This window comes from Amblyomma mixtum, chromosome 3 (assembly GCF_055824585.1).
Source record: "Amblyomma mixtum isolate Tamu chromosome 3, ASM5582458v1, whole genome shotgun sequence".
Lineage (NCBI taxonomy): Eukaryota > Metazoa > Arthropoda > Arachnida > Ixodida > Ixodidae > Amblyomma > Amblyomma mixtum.
The window spans coordinates 271799210-271813266 of NC_143014.1; the positions used below are offsets into that span (position 1 = coordinate 271799210).

At 45.8% G+C, this 14057-nt stretch overlaps 1 protein-coding gene across 2 annotated transcripts in view; it reads left to right on the top strand.

The window, feature by feature from the left end:
- The window catches only part of Cad86C (Cadherin 86C), a 47432-nt gene that overhangs the window by 19497 nt on the left and 13878 nt on the right, over positions 1-14057 (top strand). For both annotated transcript variants that reach the window (XR_016289678.1, XM_089577550.1), the window contains exons 12-18: positions 569-733; positions 1199-1269; positions 2324-2567; positions 8763-8996; positions 10134-10213; positions 10680-10751; positions 11928-11999. Coding sequence is in view for 1 of the 2 variants with exons in the window: in XM_089577550.1 (XP_089433676.1) it covers positions 569-733; positions 1199-1269; positions 2324-2567; positions 8763-8996; positions 10134-10213; positions 10680-10751; positions 11928-11999 (938 nt within the window). In the remaining variant the exon portion in view is untranslated. The remainder of the gene's footprint in view (positions 1-568; positions 734-1198; positions 1270-2323; positions 2568-8762; positions 8997-10133; positions 10214-10679; positions 10752-11927; positions 12000-14057) is intronic.

The window sequence follows — 14057 nt, forward strand, 5'->3', positions numbered from 1 at the left end:
TCTTAGTTTATAAAAAGGATCCTAAATGTTGAAATGTGTGGGCACTTTACCATGCGTTATTATGAAGGGCCTGTAAACCGGTGTTAATTCCCATGTCCGACCAGCTTAAATGCACTGCAGGACAGTCTTCTCTTATTGACATTAATTTATCCCTGTCCTGTAACAGCCGCAGCCACCCTATCGCAGTCTATATACAGGTATTGCTTTAATCACCCGAATTGGTTCTTTTCTGTCCCGGACGCTATTAGTCAGCTGATGGTGAAATAAATCTGACTGACCTGAGTAATAATTCTTGTTTCCAAAAACTGTCAAAAAAAAACATCGTTTGACGACTATCCAAAATTTTTAGCATTTCACCGAGTATTCAGGTATAGTGCAGCGTTAATCTACCAAAATGACAGGATATTTAAACTGCACACTTCACTTTGTCGGTGTCTACTCATGTCTCTCCATCTTTACTAGGACTGCTTTCATAAGTTTCTGGAATAAATCGCTATGCCAGCAGGAGATTCGTGAATGTTCATGAAGATTTTTTTTCGCACTGCCCAACACGGCTTGTTGCTTGCAGATCGTGGCGGCGGAAACGGAAGCTGTTCAGCCTCTCACGTCTTCCGTGGCTGTGCGGGTAAATATCGTGGACACCAACGACCACGCCCCCATGTTCACGAGTGACATGTACGAAGTAGTTGTGGCCGAAGACGCCAGGCCGGGCACCGTCATCGCTGCCGTCACTGTGAGTAATTTCTGCGGATCTGGTGAGGGCCACGAAAACAGCACGTCTTGAAAACCCGAGTAGAAAGACGTACTTTTGCTGCACAGATTCGTTTTAGGCTACACCGGAACAAAATAAATAATTTCATTTGCATACAGTTGTTATATGCGTTTTATTGTCCTGTTCCTCGTCGCCATCACTATCATGCATTACACTCATGCCTCATACACGTAGGCACGCCTGCTAAGGCCCTTCTTTCATATTACGCGCGTAATTCAAAATAAATTGAATACTAGCGTATTTTGATGCTAACCATTATCGCCTTCCTCCCTTCGCTTCCGTCTGCTTTTCTTTCCACGGGAGCCTGTGATTCATAAGAATTAGGCCTAAACTTGCGCTCACAGGGTAGCTATTCTTTCTTTACATCTCAGGTATGTTGCATTTTAAATGCATTTTGATAAGTCTCTTGCATTACCATGCACGCAGGCCACTGACCCGGACACTGGAAGCTTTGGCACAATCAAGTACACATCACTGAACGGTCCGATCGCCAGAAAGTAAGTGTTCTCTAATATGTTCTTACTCAATCACTGCTACGTTTTATCTCCTTGCGCTACTCCAAAAGCACGCAGCTCTTCTATCTACATAAATATTGGAGGCTAGATCATCTACTTAGGAAGGAGAGTGTCATTGGCTAATTAAAAGTTTCAGAAATCTGACATGTTACAAAACTGAAGAAATGGTCGCTTTGTGCCGTTTTGGCCTCAGTAACCGGTTTCTTGGCTTTTATTTATCAGCATCTTTGCCCAGCTGCTATGCGTACTAAGGTTACAAAAGGAAACGATCGAATATATAAGCTGTGACAGATCAATTCTCGGAGCGTAAACAGATGACGTTCTATACGTCATTTGAATTCAAAGGCAAGCCAGTTATGCCAAAAACATGACCTTAACGCGGAAACAGCCTTGACTGAGGTGTAGTCAGGAATTTTTCACTTCCTCATTTACGAGTGCACTAGGTGTTTCACACTAATGATCTCCTTGTTTTTGAAGCATTAGATGTTTTTTATGGCTATCGCGCAGCTCATCCCGCAGTAGCGCGAAAAACTCGCAAAAGTCAGCGACAGGTTGCTGTTTAATCGTTTAAAGAGTATTCGGTAACAGGCACCCGCACACCCTAAACAGAACGGGATAAAAATGCAGTAAGCTGACCTCTAGAGCACTCTGTTTTATAAAAGCGAGTGCGCTAGAGGACAGCGTCCTCTCTTTTTGCTACCATGTAAGCGTATTCGTGTTTAGGGTGCAGGCATTATCACATCTGGATGTGTGTCCGAGTGCAAGCTGAGCTCTCAAACACTATCAAGGGTGTACAGAGGGCAAAACGCATGTCTAGAACACGCTGTGAGCGTGTTTCGAACGTAACACGCGATAACTAGCCATAAGATTTGCTTAAAAATGGTCTGGATGAAAAAACGTGTGCTATTAAACTCGTAGAATTTCATCGTCATTTTCGGCTTTCTTGATCGCAGCGGCTTTGGGAGCTCCGGAACACACAGTTTGGTTGTTCTAGGCATGTGTTTTGCCCTCTGTACGTGTGCGCGCCTTTGTGCAGTCTGAAGTTGGACCCGGACACGGGCCAGGTGACGCTGGTGTCATCTGAAGGCCTCGACCGTGAGTCGGTGCCGGAGTACGCCCTCACCGTCGAGGCACAGGACGGCGGAGGCCGTAGAGCATCCACTCAACTGTTGGTGCGCCTAGGCGACGCAAACGACAATGCACCTTCGTTCCGGCAGCCCCGCTACGATGCTGTCCTTACAGCGGACCTGGCGGACTTCGCTGAGCCCCTCATCGTCCAGGTACAATGCATCCGTGGACTAGGCGTCCTGGTGTGGTAGAACTCAGCTTTGGAGGAACAAATCTTGGCAGCCATCTATCTATAGACGTTAGACGTTTGTTAGGTTGCTCTCGCGAATCGCCAGCGAGTTTCTGTCGGTTATTCAGCTGCCTAGAGTTGCCATCAGTCACAAGTGGCCTTTTGCGGCTTTTTTGCTCCTTTAGCAGTAAAGTCCGATTTCGACGAAAAAGCAGTGGTATGTGTGTGTCCCACGTCCCCAACCCCCAACGTCTCTGGGGGATTTGGAGCGCATCGGGTCACCTTCTGCAGGCACCCTCCGGAAGATGCCTCCTTCGGAGCACCCTCTGGTGGCTGCACCACCAGGCACTCAGCGGTGCAAATTCGTCTCCCACCCACCTCCGCCCTGCATGCAGAAGCTCCACCCTCCAGAAGCTTCCATTCACCAGAAGCGAGGTCGAACTCGAATTTAAACACGCAGTGGGGAGGCGAAAAATGCAAATCGGAAAGTACAAGCAATACTGCTAAAGCTGATTAGTCGCATCACATCGTATGATCGCCTGTACATTTTTTACTTCCAAAAACATAACTAACCGGAAGGGACAATTTAATGTTTATAGTATATCTCTCAGGCCGCACAGTACAGACAACTGTCTGGGGTTAGCATGCGAATCGGAAAGATTGCTGACAATTATAATACACTTCAAGCGCATCACAGAGAGTTCTTACAAGAAAGGCCCCCGGCGCCTGGATCAACGCGTCCCTGCACGTAACTTGAGCCACTGCGTCAATGCGGTCACGTTATAGTCGAAATATAAAACACTGCTACCAAGTCGTAATTTCAAGAAAAGCGTAATTTTAAGACGAGTTCATCCACAGCTCTAAAATAACCTAAAAAAATTTTAGATGGTCAACGGTTCATGTTTCATGGCTGTACACTGCGTGAGCCAGAAACCGGAAATGACAGGCTTTCAGTCTTATAAGATTATGGTCGCAAAAAAGGTCGTTCTTTTTACTGTACTATACCATGAGCATAAAACTGGACGAAAGAGGAACAGCGCAGAACCTCTTCGGCGATTCTGTCTTCTATTCACGTTCTGTGCTTATGCTGGTCGGTAAAAGGGTAAAACAAGAAAGCCCGGGTCAGGCCACTTGGACGCGTGCTTCGCTCTTCTAGGTGAGCTTTCTTTGCAGCGCAAAGAGCCATGAAAGCCATTCACTTGGGCGCTCAGGCAATTTTACGATCACAGGTGAATGCAAAGGTGGTCAAGTTTCTCTTTTTATCGGGTTCCCCCATTCTGATGAAATATGAGCTCCCTCTTGCGTCCTGCGTTCAGTCACGCAGATGTAGTCGCCGAAACTGTATGCGAAAGCAATACAACCAAGAGTTATGGCGCTGGTAGGTCACGTTAGCACGTTAGTGAGAGTCTGATTTTTTTGGAATGGCTATAAAATGGCGGTGGTGGTTGCCCGAGGATGTGCCCGCTCTACCCACTTAATCTCAGCGAAATTACGCATCCTGAAGTCTACGGCACACTGAATGCTCGTTTGGTGAAACCGAAGAGACACAAAGAGATTGTCTTAAAAATTGCTGAAGGTATGAAACTGGCTATGCGTCAGATACGCTACTGAAAATGAGAACGATGATCACGGGTGAGGCACGCTGTAGTTGAAGCCTGCGTATCAATTTCCCAAGGGTTCTCTATTGTGCAGCTAACTCGCAGCGCATGGACATTTCTTTTTTCCATTTCGCCTCTACCGAAATTCAGTAGCCATGTAGGCATGTACGCACGCACGCACGCACGCACGCACGCCTGCATGCACAAAATCCCAAGGGCTATTCATACATGTTCAAGACTGGCCGTAGAAAAATGTTGAGGCACAGAGTGACTTTTTCCTGAACGGACTCAGGTAGATTAGTGGGAACACTCAGCGCGAATATACGACGATGCAAACAAAAGAACGGAGAGGGCTCACGCTAAAAATACGAAGTTTATTGCAATCATGGTGTAATATTTAAACGCCAACTGTGACCCACGTGACAAAAGGAACCAAGCGCAAATAAGAAAGAACAAAAAAGAAGGCCGAAGCAAAGCGTCAGCCTTCGAATGGGCCTGAAACATTGTCACTACCAGCACACTCAGATATCTAAACTCAGCGCAGTATTTAAGAACCCGCACCCCTGACAAGATGAAAATTATCTGTGGATCAACCTGGCTGAGCCTAATAATATGAGCGAAAGCTTAAGCCTGGTTATCCAATCTGACACATTTTCATATCGCAAAGATAATCAGATTCCGCTTGACGACGACGTTACATCGTCGCAGCATAAGTTCCGGGGTGTTGCTCATCCATGGCTTTGTGGGAAGGTAAGCACATGCCACACGCTATTACATAGCGTGCGGCGCGTCACGCGATTTTCGGCAGTTGCGAGAGTGGCGTCGGCTCCGCATACGCAGCAGTGGCGAGGCGCAGCGAGTCACGTGATTCGATAGCTGCGAGGCTAGCGAGCACCGTCGGCTCAACGGCCGCAGTTCTGGCGAGGAGAGTCACGTGGCATGACGTCAGAGCCGAGCTTCCACTCCTCCTGGTTTGACGGTCAAATTTCATAGCCACATGACCTTCAACTTTTTACGGAAGGAGTACAGCTTTCGCTCTAAACCAAAAAAACAATAATGAAAGAGCTATTCTAAAAGCAGCCTAGCGAGAGCAGTGCCAAAAACATCGAAACAAAAGCAGAGTTAATAAGTACAAGTTAACTCAATCTGCAACAAAAACAATGTCAACAAATTTATTCCAGGTCGAAGCGATAGCTTGTCAAAAACTACAGCCTGCGCTATAAAACGGCTAAGGCAGTTTTTTAAACCAAAACGTAACGCATCAGTAAAACGGAAAAGCAGTGTCAGATTAATGCTGCCCTGAAAAAGTGAGTACCTTGCCAAACAGATAAATCAAAACGGTGCCAACAAACTGGTCTCCGGCTTTGGCAATCAGCAGCGCTACAAAGATTGTCCTTTCATTTTCAGTGAGAGCACTTGCTTTCATCTTCGTTCTTTCATAAAACTGCTCGCACTTCTTGCACCTCTTACAATGGTCATCAAGACGGCCGCCAACCTTGCTACGTTCACGCTTTCGCTGTTCTCGTGATTTTTCACTGAGTCACCTGCCGGTTTGACCGATGTATATACATCTCCGCTCAAGAGAATCGCAGAGCTAACGCATGTAGCACAGTCCGTACAAAGGATCACCATGTTACTTTGAGCACGAGATTTTTTTTTTCATCTTGCCATAAGAATAAATTTTAGCTAGTTGGCAAAGGGCTGAAGAAAAAAACGTTAGCCTGTGTCGCTTCGCGACCTCCTTTAAGTTTTGAGACCCCGAGTGAAGGTACAGTATATACGGGTAGATATTGCCTTGTTTTTACAGCGATAGGTTTAGGGCTTCCATTCTGCGGAAAATACGGCGTGCCGTCGGCGGCGTCTGGCTTTGTTGTTGTGGAGTCGCTGCTGGGACTCATTAACGCTATAGCACCATCCCTTAAAAGTGTCATCCCAATTTTTTTTTTCTACACTATTTTACTCACTGACAAGGAAAGCGTTCGACGTCACACGCGGAGCGTCTCGATTTAAAAGTCAATAAAGAATAACATAAATGGTCACTACAAGGTCGCGGCATGACTCAAACGTCATTACGACATGCAAGTATATAAAGTAAATTAATTGCGATGAAAAGTAAATTGTGGTAATTGTGGAGTAGTGATTAAGCGAGTAGCATGTCGGTGGCATGTCGGTGAGGGCTGAGTGTACGCGAACGACAGTATGCTAATGTCATGTGGAATAGGCATGTCATGTGATCTGGTAGTGCTAGTAGAGCACATCAGCGGGTATTACGCCAATACGATCACGCGGAGTCGCTGCTGGCACGCATTAACGCTATAGCTCCATCCCTTAGTGGTGGAGCTTAAGTGTCACCCCAATTTTTTTGTCTACACTTTTTTACTCACTGACAAGGGAAGCGTTTCTTTTTTACATCCTTAATCTAACGCTGCTTTCGCGTCGGCTTGCTTAGAGTGTTTTTTCGTTGTATTTGTGTTTTTAGTATTGGTTGTAAAAACCTTCCGCGGGCGGCTGTTGTTTTTGACTAAGCTATCTCTCTGTCCCGAAATATCTATCTTGCAATTGATTTTGTTTTGGTTGCAGATCAAGTTATTAACCTCGACTTTTCACTCTGCTTTTCCTTCGACGTTTTCGACACTGCGTTCACTGGGCTGCTTTTAGTCTAGCTCATTCTTCATTGTTTTCTCGTTTTCATCTTGTCACTGTCCGTTTTCTTCTGGCTGCACTGGGTTTAGATACCTGGGTGTATTTGCGATGACCAAGTTTCAAGCCCATTCGGAGGATGAAGCTTTGCTTCGGTCTTCTTTGCCTGGTTTATTTGCTGTTCACACTTGGTTTGTCACCTGGGCCACGAAATGTGCACAAACTCTGTCCTTTGGTCACAATTCACAGTTGTTGGTAGTTTTAACACCTTTCGAGTTGGTCCTTTTTTATCCCCCTCCCCTTCCCTCAGAGGAAGAGGTTCCCGAGAACCTTCTAACAGCCTGCTGCGAGTGACCCGCTTTGTGTGCTGAGATCAGCAGCAGTATGTCGCTCTAAATGAATCTGTGCGCTCGCGACGATCTTTTGAGGAATATCTGATCTTCTTTCACGTCTCGCCGAATGTTTATTTTGGCGCTGAATGCAATCACTGCTGCTGAGGTCAGTCGGGAGCCATCTAAGCCAGCTTCGAGTGCAGATTAGTGTGCTTGTGAGCAGGACTTAAGACTGTGTACTACCGGACGACATCATACTCGGATTTGCTTAGAGATAGACTCGACATGCCACCACAGGAAAACCTCTAATAATGTTAAAAATAATGAAATACCACGGTATTTTTCAGTCCAATGGCCTGCCGACATTAAAGTGCCTTTTCGCACATTTCCTCATGCAAGACAATGTTGTTTAACTTAGAGGTCAAGCAAAATTCACTTGGTCGTTTTGTACTCTCACCGTCGTTTGTTCGCTTTGGGGACGTTTCACTGTCCCCAGAAAGAAACGCCAAGGAAAAATAAACTAAATGCTAAAAAGCAGCACTCAAGGGAGCTCGAGTTTACGCGGTTAGTTTTATTTCGTGCAAAAATTTAGATTTCTCGTTCGTGGCTGCGATAATAAATGCAGAGATGTAGTAATTTCGCAATAGAACTTGAAAAGCATGAATTTTTATTGAACACTTTGCCAAAGCTAAAAATATAATTGTATTCACAATGCCTGTCTGCGTGTGAAAGCTTTTATTGTTTCTTCTATTTAATTTAAACCTCATCTGCATGAATCCAGATCTTCACGGCGTGCACTCATTAGGCTTGGCTTGCTCGGTAAAGCTTATTCTACTGCTCTTCCAACTTATTCATTGGGATAACACAATGATGTGATAGCATATTACTCGTGTTGATTTCTTTTTCTTTGAACAGAGTCCTCTCCTGTTCGGCTAACCTTCTTGTTTACATCTGGATGCGAATCCTATGCATAGCTAAAGCATTCTGTAAGCTTGAATTTATTTTAATGCTTTCTCTAAAGCATTCTCCGCCGTATAAAGACTAATAGGCGGCGAAGCTCCTTGTCTTGTGATGGCGCAATGTGCGACGGTTTGGCTTTGAGACAAAATTTGTTCTGAGCGGGTACCTCATAAAATAGCGGTTGACTTCTAGCGCTCTAGAAAGCCAAAGAAAATTCTGTAGAAGTCGCCGCCCTAGCACACCATTCAAAATTTCTCACAAATGCGACGGGGACTGTACGACTTTCTACCGAGCCTTTCAAATATCTCAGGTTACTATTCTGCGGTTAAGTTTAATTAGACATAACAACAAAATTATCCACAAAAATTACAACTGCAACCAAGTGTGTAAATTCACAAAAAAAATGTGACGTTTCCCCGCGTCAGTCGTTCATTTATATAATTATATCCACTCTCCTTTCCTTCTTGAAAAAAAAAAAACAATTTGCAAGTACTCAAGGTCAAGTACTAGCAAGTGAAATATTGAGAAAGTACTCTGCTCTAAAACATTTACTCTACGTATTTGGCTCATGTCGCCAAATAAACTCAGCTTAAAGCTTCCAAACAAACGTTGAGCCACTCCCCATTGCTTTTTTTTCTTTTTGCACAGGCCACAGACGCCGATGCACCAGGTCCGAACAGCAACGTGACGTACGAGATCGTGAGCGGTAACTACGAGCAAAAGTTCCGCATCAACCCTGTGTCGGGGGTCCTGAGCCTGTCGGCGCCCCTTTCTGCGTCCACGGGAGCCCGCGCTGGCTTGCCGCTGGTGCTGACGGTGCGGGCCCACGATCAGGGCATTCCCGTGCGCTCGGCGTCAGTGCCCGTGCGCGTTCACACGCAGGTGAGTGGCAGAGCTTTCTGGGAGAGGGAAAAAATAAAATAGGCCAAGAGAGGCATATCTAGATAACAAGTGATCAAGAGGACAGAAAAGAATCGAAAAGGGGGTGAGTTGGTCCCTGCTCAAGTTCACATAGCGCAGTAAAGACAAAGGACGAAGGGAGGGAGACACTACACGACACATCCTCTCACTAGCGTCTGAAAATTCATTCAGAGGGCCGAAAATATATACGAATTTGAAAAGCGCCAGAATACCAAATAAAATTGGTAGCAGGTTAACGTAGTTAAATCCAGCAGACGTGCGAATGCAGGTGTTCATTCTTCAATTAGATGGGGCACTTCAGCTCCGCCTTAAGGCGTCATATCTTCAGTGGGCTAATGTCCATATATGCATAATTAGTCATTCTCTACTTAACATTCATAGACGGTGGTGAGTCCCCATATCGCTACCAGCTCAGTGGCGCAGCGGTTCAGAGATGCGCCGCTGCACTGGCCGCTGCACTGCGTGTCTATTACAGCCACCGGTAGGAACTGTGCAACCCATGTTGCTCTTCCCTAGAAACCCCTCACGCAGCTGGCGCGATGCTCCTCCGAACTTGCCCGAGCATACCCGAGTTACTACAGAAGCTTACCGGAGTAACTCGGGTAAGCTCAGGTAGTAACTGGAGTTGCTAGGCAATGGCACAAGATCGTACGTACGTACGGTGAACGTCCTACGTACAGTGAAAGAGTCTTGGTCGGTGTTGGTGAGCGTATGAGCTCTATCGCACTAAAACCTACTTCTGGGCGTGCAGGGGATGAGTGCGTGGGGCTGTATAGGACTGGATGTATAAAATATAGAAACGAAGTTGAGGTTTTGAGAGCTAATTTGAAGCTGGCGAAAATTAGCGCCTTTCTGCAACTTAGGGTGTGAAACGTACTGAGGACGTTTATAATGCTGCACCTTTCGAAAGTTTCTAATCTTTATTGCGCCAGTACTTTTTCATTCATTTCTTGTGTATGAAGGAACAGTCTAGCTGTTTGTAAATTATGGCCGAATCGGGTGTCAACGAAACACTCCTCTCACCTTTCAAGCCACATAATCAAACTCCGCAAGCTAATCTTTTTTTACTGTTGTTCCTGGACCTTTTTGCCGTTTCAGGAGTACCTGAACAGATCTATAGTCGTGGTCCTACCAGGAAGCGAGGATCAAGTTCGCCCCAGGAAGGAAAACATTGAAAGGTATAAACGAGACAGCACTGTCAAGCTGTGCTTTGTTGAAGAGTGTGTGCTTTATTCATGGTTACGGTAGCTGCAGGTGGATGTCTGTAGGGCAGAAATAATGCTCGTGTGCTGAAGCTTAAGATCCACTAACCTAACCGAGATTGCCAATGCTCATAAGGTACGCATCCCATCATTCCATTTCTCAGGATGGAGACGCTGGGAATCGCACGTGGTTCGAATATACTGCATACGATGCAGTGCAGCAGGTTCGAGGGGGCAGTTACTTTCAAAATTACAGTGGCTGTGTAGTTAGTCTGAAATATAGGTACAGCGCGCCTTTGACTACATCTCGGTGAATTTGACACCGAACGAAGCAATTCATCCGTCCGTTATACCGACCGAATCAGGAACTTTCAATTCGTAGAGAGAGAATGCCGGACGTGCAGCCCCGGCAGTTAACGAACGCATATGTCATTCATTTTAGGGGCCTCTCTGATCTTCTCGGTGCTAACGTCAACATTTACTCAATGATGCCGCACAACGGGTCCAAAAATGCGTAAGTAGCAAATTCCTTGAACGTTTCACTGTGAATGCCACCGTACAGTATAACCAGAAGAGATGACCATGCGCGCAGTTTGTGAAAAACTTCGTTTGTGACGAGAGGCGTTGCTCTGACTTTTTCTTCGTTGTAAAGCTTGTCTTGAAAAGTAAACATTTCTGACGAGATGTTGCTGCCAGGAGCTGACTCTATAAAGTGCGGAATTCAGGGCGCTGATTGATTGCAGTTCTCAGATAGTTTTAAGTGGCTCATCCAGAAAAGGGTTGCAGCTCCGAAACAGACAATACACCGAAAGCTAGACGGGACAGGCGCACCTTGTGGTAGAGCATCCGCCTCGCATTCGGCAGGGTCTGGGTTCGATCCCCGGCGCCGCCAGGTACCCACCGGTTTTCTAATGGGTACAAGATTTCCCCCGGCCAGGTGCTCGGCTTTTCTGTGGTGAAATGCTTGGGAAAAGGATCTTGGAAAAGCCTGTCCTGTCTAGCTTTCTGTGTGTTGTCTGTTTCGGAGCTACAACCTTTTTCTGGAAACATGCACCGACTAGCCCCCCAACAAGTATTACAAGTGGCTCATGTTGCGCCAGTTTTCGTCGCCACCTTTTTCATCTTGAAACACGAATGGTATACGCTCGTTTTGTTATGACAGGGGTCCCGAATACTCTGACACCTAACCGCAGACAAGATTTCTTTTGGAGATCCGCGATTTCACGACAAAAGTATATGCCTGGATACTTTTTAGTGCTCACTCTAACAGGACATAAGAAGAGTGTTTTTTTTTTCGCAATGAGCCAAATTCAGACACCGAATTTCAACGAAATTCAGCTGTGATTGTAAGTTTGCCGATAGATGTCCCCTTTTAAAAATACCAAAATGAAATGAGCCATAAAACTAGCATTCTAAAGCATATCACGTAACAAGTTCCAGTGCTCGCTGTGGACAAAAACCTTCCAAGTTTGTTTTTTTTTTCGTTTGTATCAAGGTGGCTTTGACTCATTTCCAAAAAAAAAGCTCTTCATAAGGTTCTGATTCCCCAAACGTTAGTCAGTAAACACTGCTCCTAAACAAAGTATCCCTAATTATAATCTGATGACAAAAGGCGGTAAAGCAAAATGAAAAAAAAATAGCCTCCGGATAAGCTTTCGAGTGGTGAACAGAAAACTGCTTTATATTGTAGGACTGTTGCTCGAGCCTGGGCCGTTTATGAGTCGCAGCCTATCGACCTCGTCTCCTTCGGCAAAATTATGAGGTGAGTATGGATCAAACTAATTGCGCTAATCGCGGAGACAGCAAAGCCGCTGTCGCTTCGCATTGTTTTTCATTCATTTGCTTTAATTTCTTTTCGCTAATAGGTATTGGGCATTCCACTTCAAATTCTTAATGTAATACCGCAGGCAAACGGAGCAGTTTGTATTGACGCAAAGCTTTGTCATGTTTGTTTGTTCATGCTCGAAGCCGCGACAGTTCGCCTCATCAATTTCTTTCTAAGGTGAGCGGCGACCAGATGTGTATGGCAACATTGTAGTCGCGATTCTCGATACGCTCTTTGCAACGGCATGTACTTCTCGTATATTGGTCTAAAGAGTGCGTATTGGCAAATTGAAGCCGATGAATGGGACTGAGAGAAGACTGCCTTCATCACACCAGATGGTAATGGTCCGTTCGAGTTTAAGATGCGAACTTGTGTCCCGGCACCGTTCCAGCGTATAAGGGACATAGTAAGATGTAGGAAGAAGTAGGAAGATGTCACCTAACTATACGAGTATCAAATTTGTCTCGTATAGTTAGGTGACATCTTCGCCTTTGCCTCGAAATTTAACGATCCTGTAGAAAAGCTTCCTTCAGTGCTGGAGGCAATGAAACCATCAGGACTGACTCTAAGGTTAGAGACGTTCTACTTTTCTTACTGGGAACTGCTGTTTTTAGGCTGCATCGTAAGAAAGGATGGAGTACGTCGGAACATGCATCAATCAGCTGCTATCCCGCAGTTTCCGCAGCCGGCCGACAAGAAAGCTGTGCACAGGTTTCTGGGGCTGGGCATGTAATAATGACGTCTTGTAAAGAAATTTTCGCAGCTTGCCATACCCTTGACGCAGCTGACGAAGTAAGAAATGCCATTCAAATCGGAGGCTTCACAACTTGCAGCATTGCCAGAACTTCATCGTTGCTTACAGTCGCTGCATGTGCTTGGACACCTTGACGAAAACGCCAAAACCGTGATTCACACTGACGCAACCAGCGTGAGCCTACACGCCGTTCTTGTGCAGAATGAAGAAGGCCTCCGGAGAGTCATAGCGTACGCCAGCAGCCCTTTGTCAAAGGCAGCGGCCGACTATTCAACGGTAGAGAAGGCTAGCTTTGGTGTAGGCCATGTCAGAATTCTGCCCGTACCTGTACCGCAGGCCTTTCACTGTCGTGAGCGACCATCACACATTGTGTTGGCTTGCCAGCTTGAAGGAGCTTGTGACCCCAAGAGTTCGCCATTATCGTCGTCTACAATTCTGGAGGTAGCAAAAGCTAGAAGGAAAGTAACAAACCATAAAATGGTTGAAATTTTTATTTAGGCAAAGAGTACTTTGCTAATTTCTGTTATTTAGAATTTTTTACTTAACGGTAGCAAGTAAAAATGTTTTCTCGAACCGCTGGTCCGAAAGAGCCCCACGATGTGGCCGGGCTTTTATTTCATTTCATTTATTGAAGCCTTAAGGGCCCGTGGGCATTACATAAGGCGAGGGCAAGAACAGTGTGTAACAACATATGATACCAGCTCAACAAAAACAAAAAAGCAAAGGAACGAAACAAAGCAAAAAAATATGAAAGGAAACAGAAACACAGGATCAGATTATTTGGTAAAGCCGAATACGTCACGTAAGACACAGATGACTCGCTAATTTAGCGCGGAAAATTGCTCGATCTGTGCAAGAAGCAATACTATCAGGCAGGGCATTCCATCGGGCTATTGCATCTGTAAAGAATGAATCATTCATCGCTGACGTGCGGCCTTTCATGGGAGCTATGGGATGACTGTGGTTTAGGCGAGGGGATATTCTTGAAGGTGGCTGTAGCAAAGGATGCCTGATAATAGGGCTGTAGAAAAAATGGCTCAGGCTTAACTTGGTTAAGCCTGGAGAATGAGAAGCATCATCGTGTCGCGTAATTTGGAGGCGCACAACCACAGCGACGGCGCGAGGTGGGCCCCCGTTTCTCCACTGTCGTGACGTCATCGTGTCACGTGGTGTGACGTCATGTATCACGTGATTTGGAGGCGCACAACCACAGCGACGGCGCGAGGGGGGGGGTAGGCCCC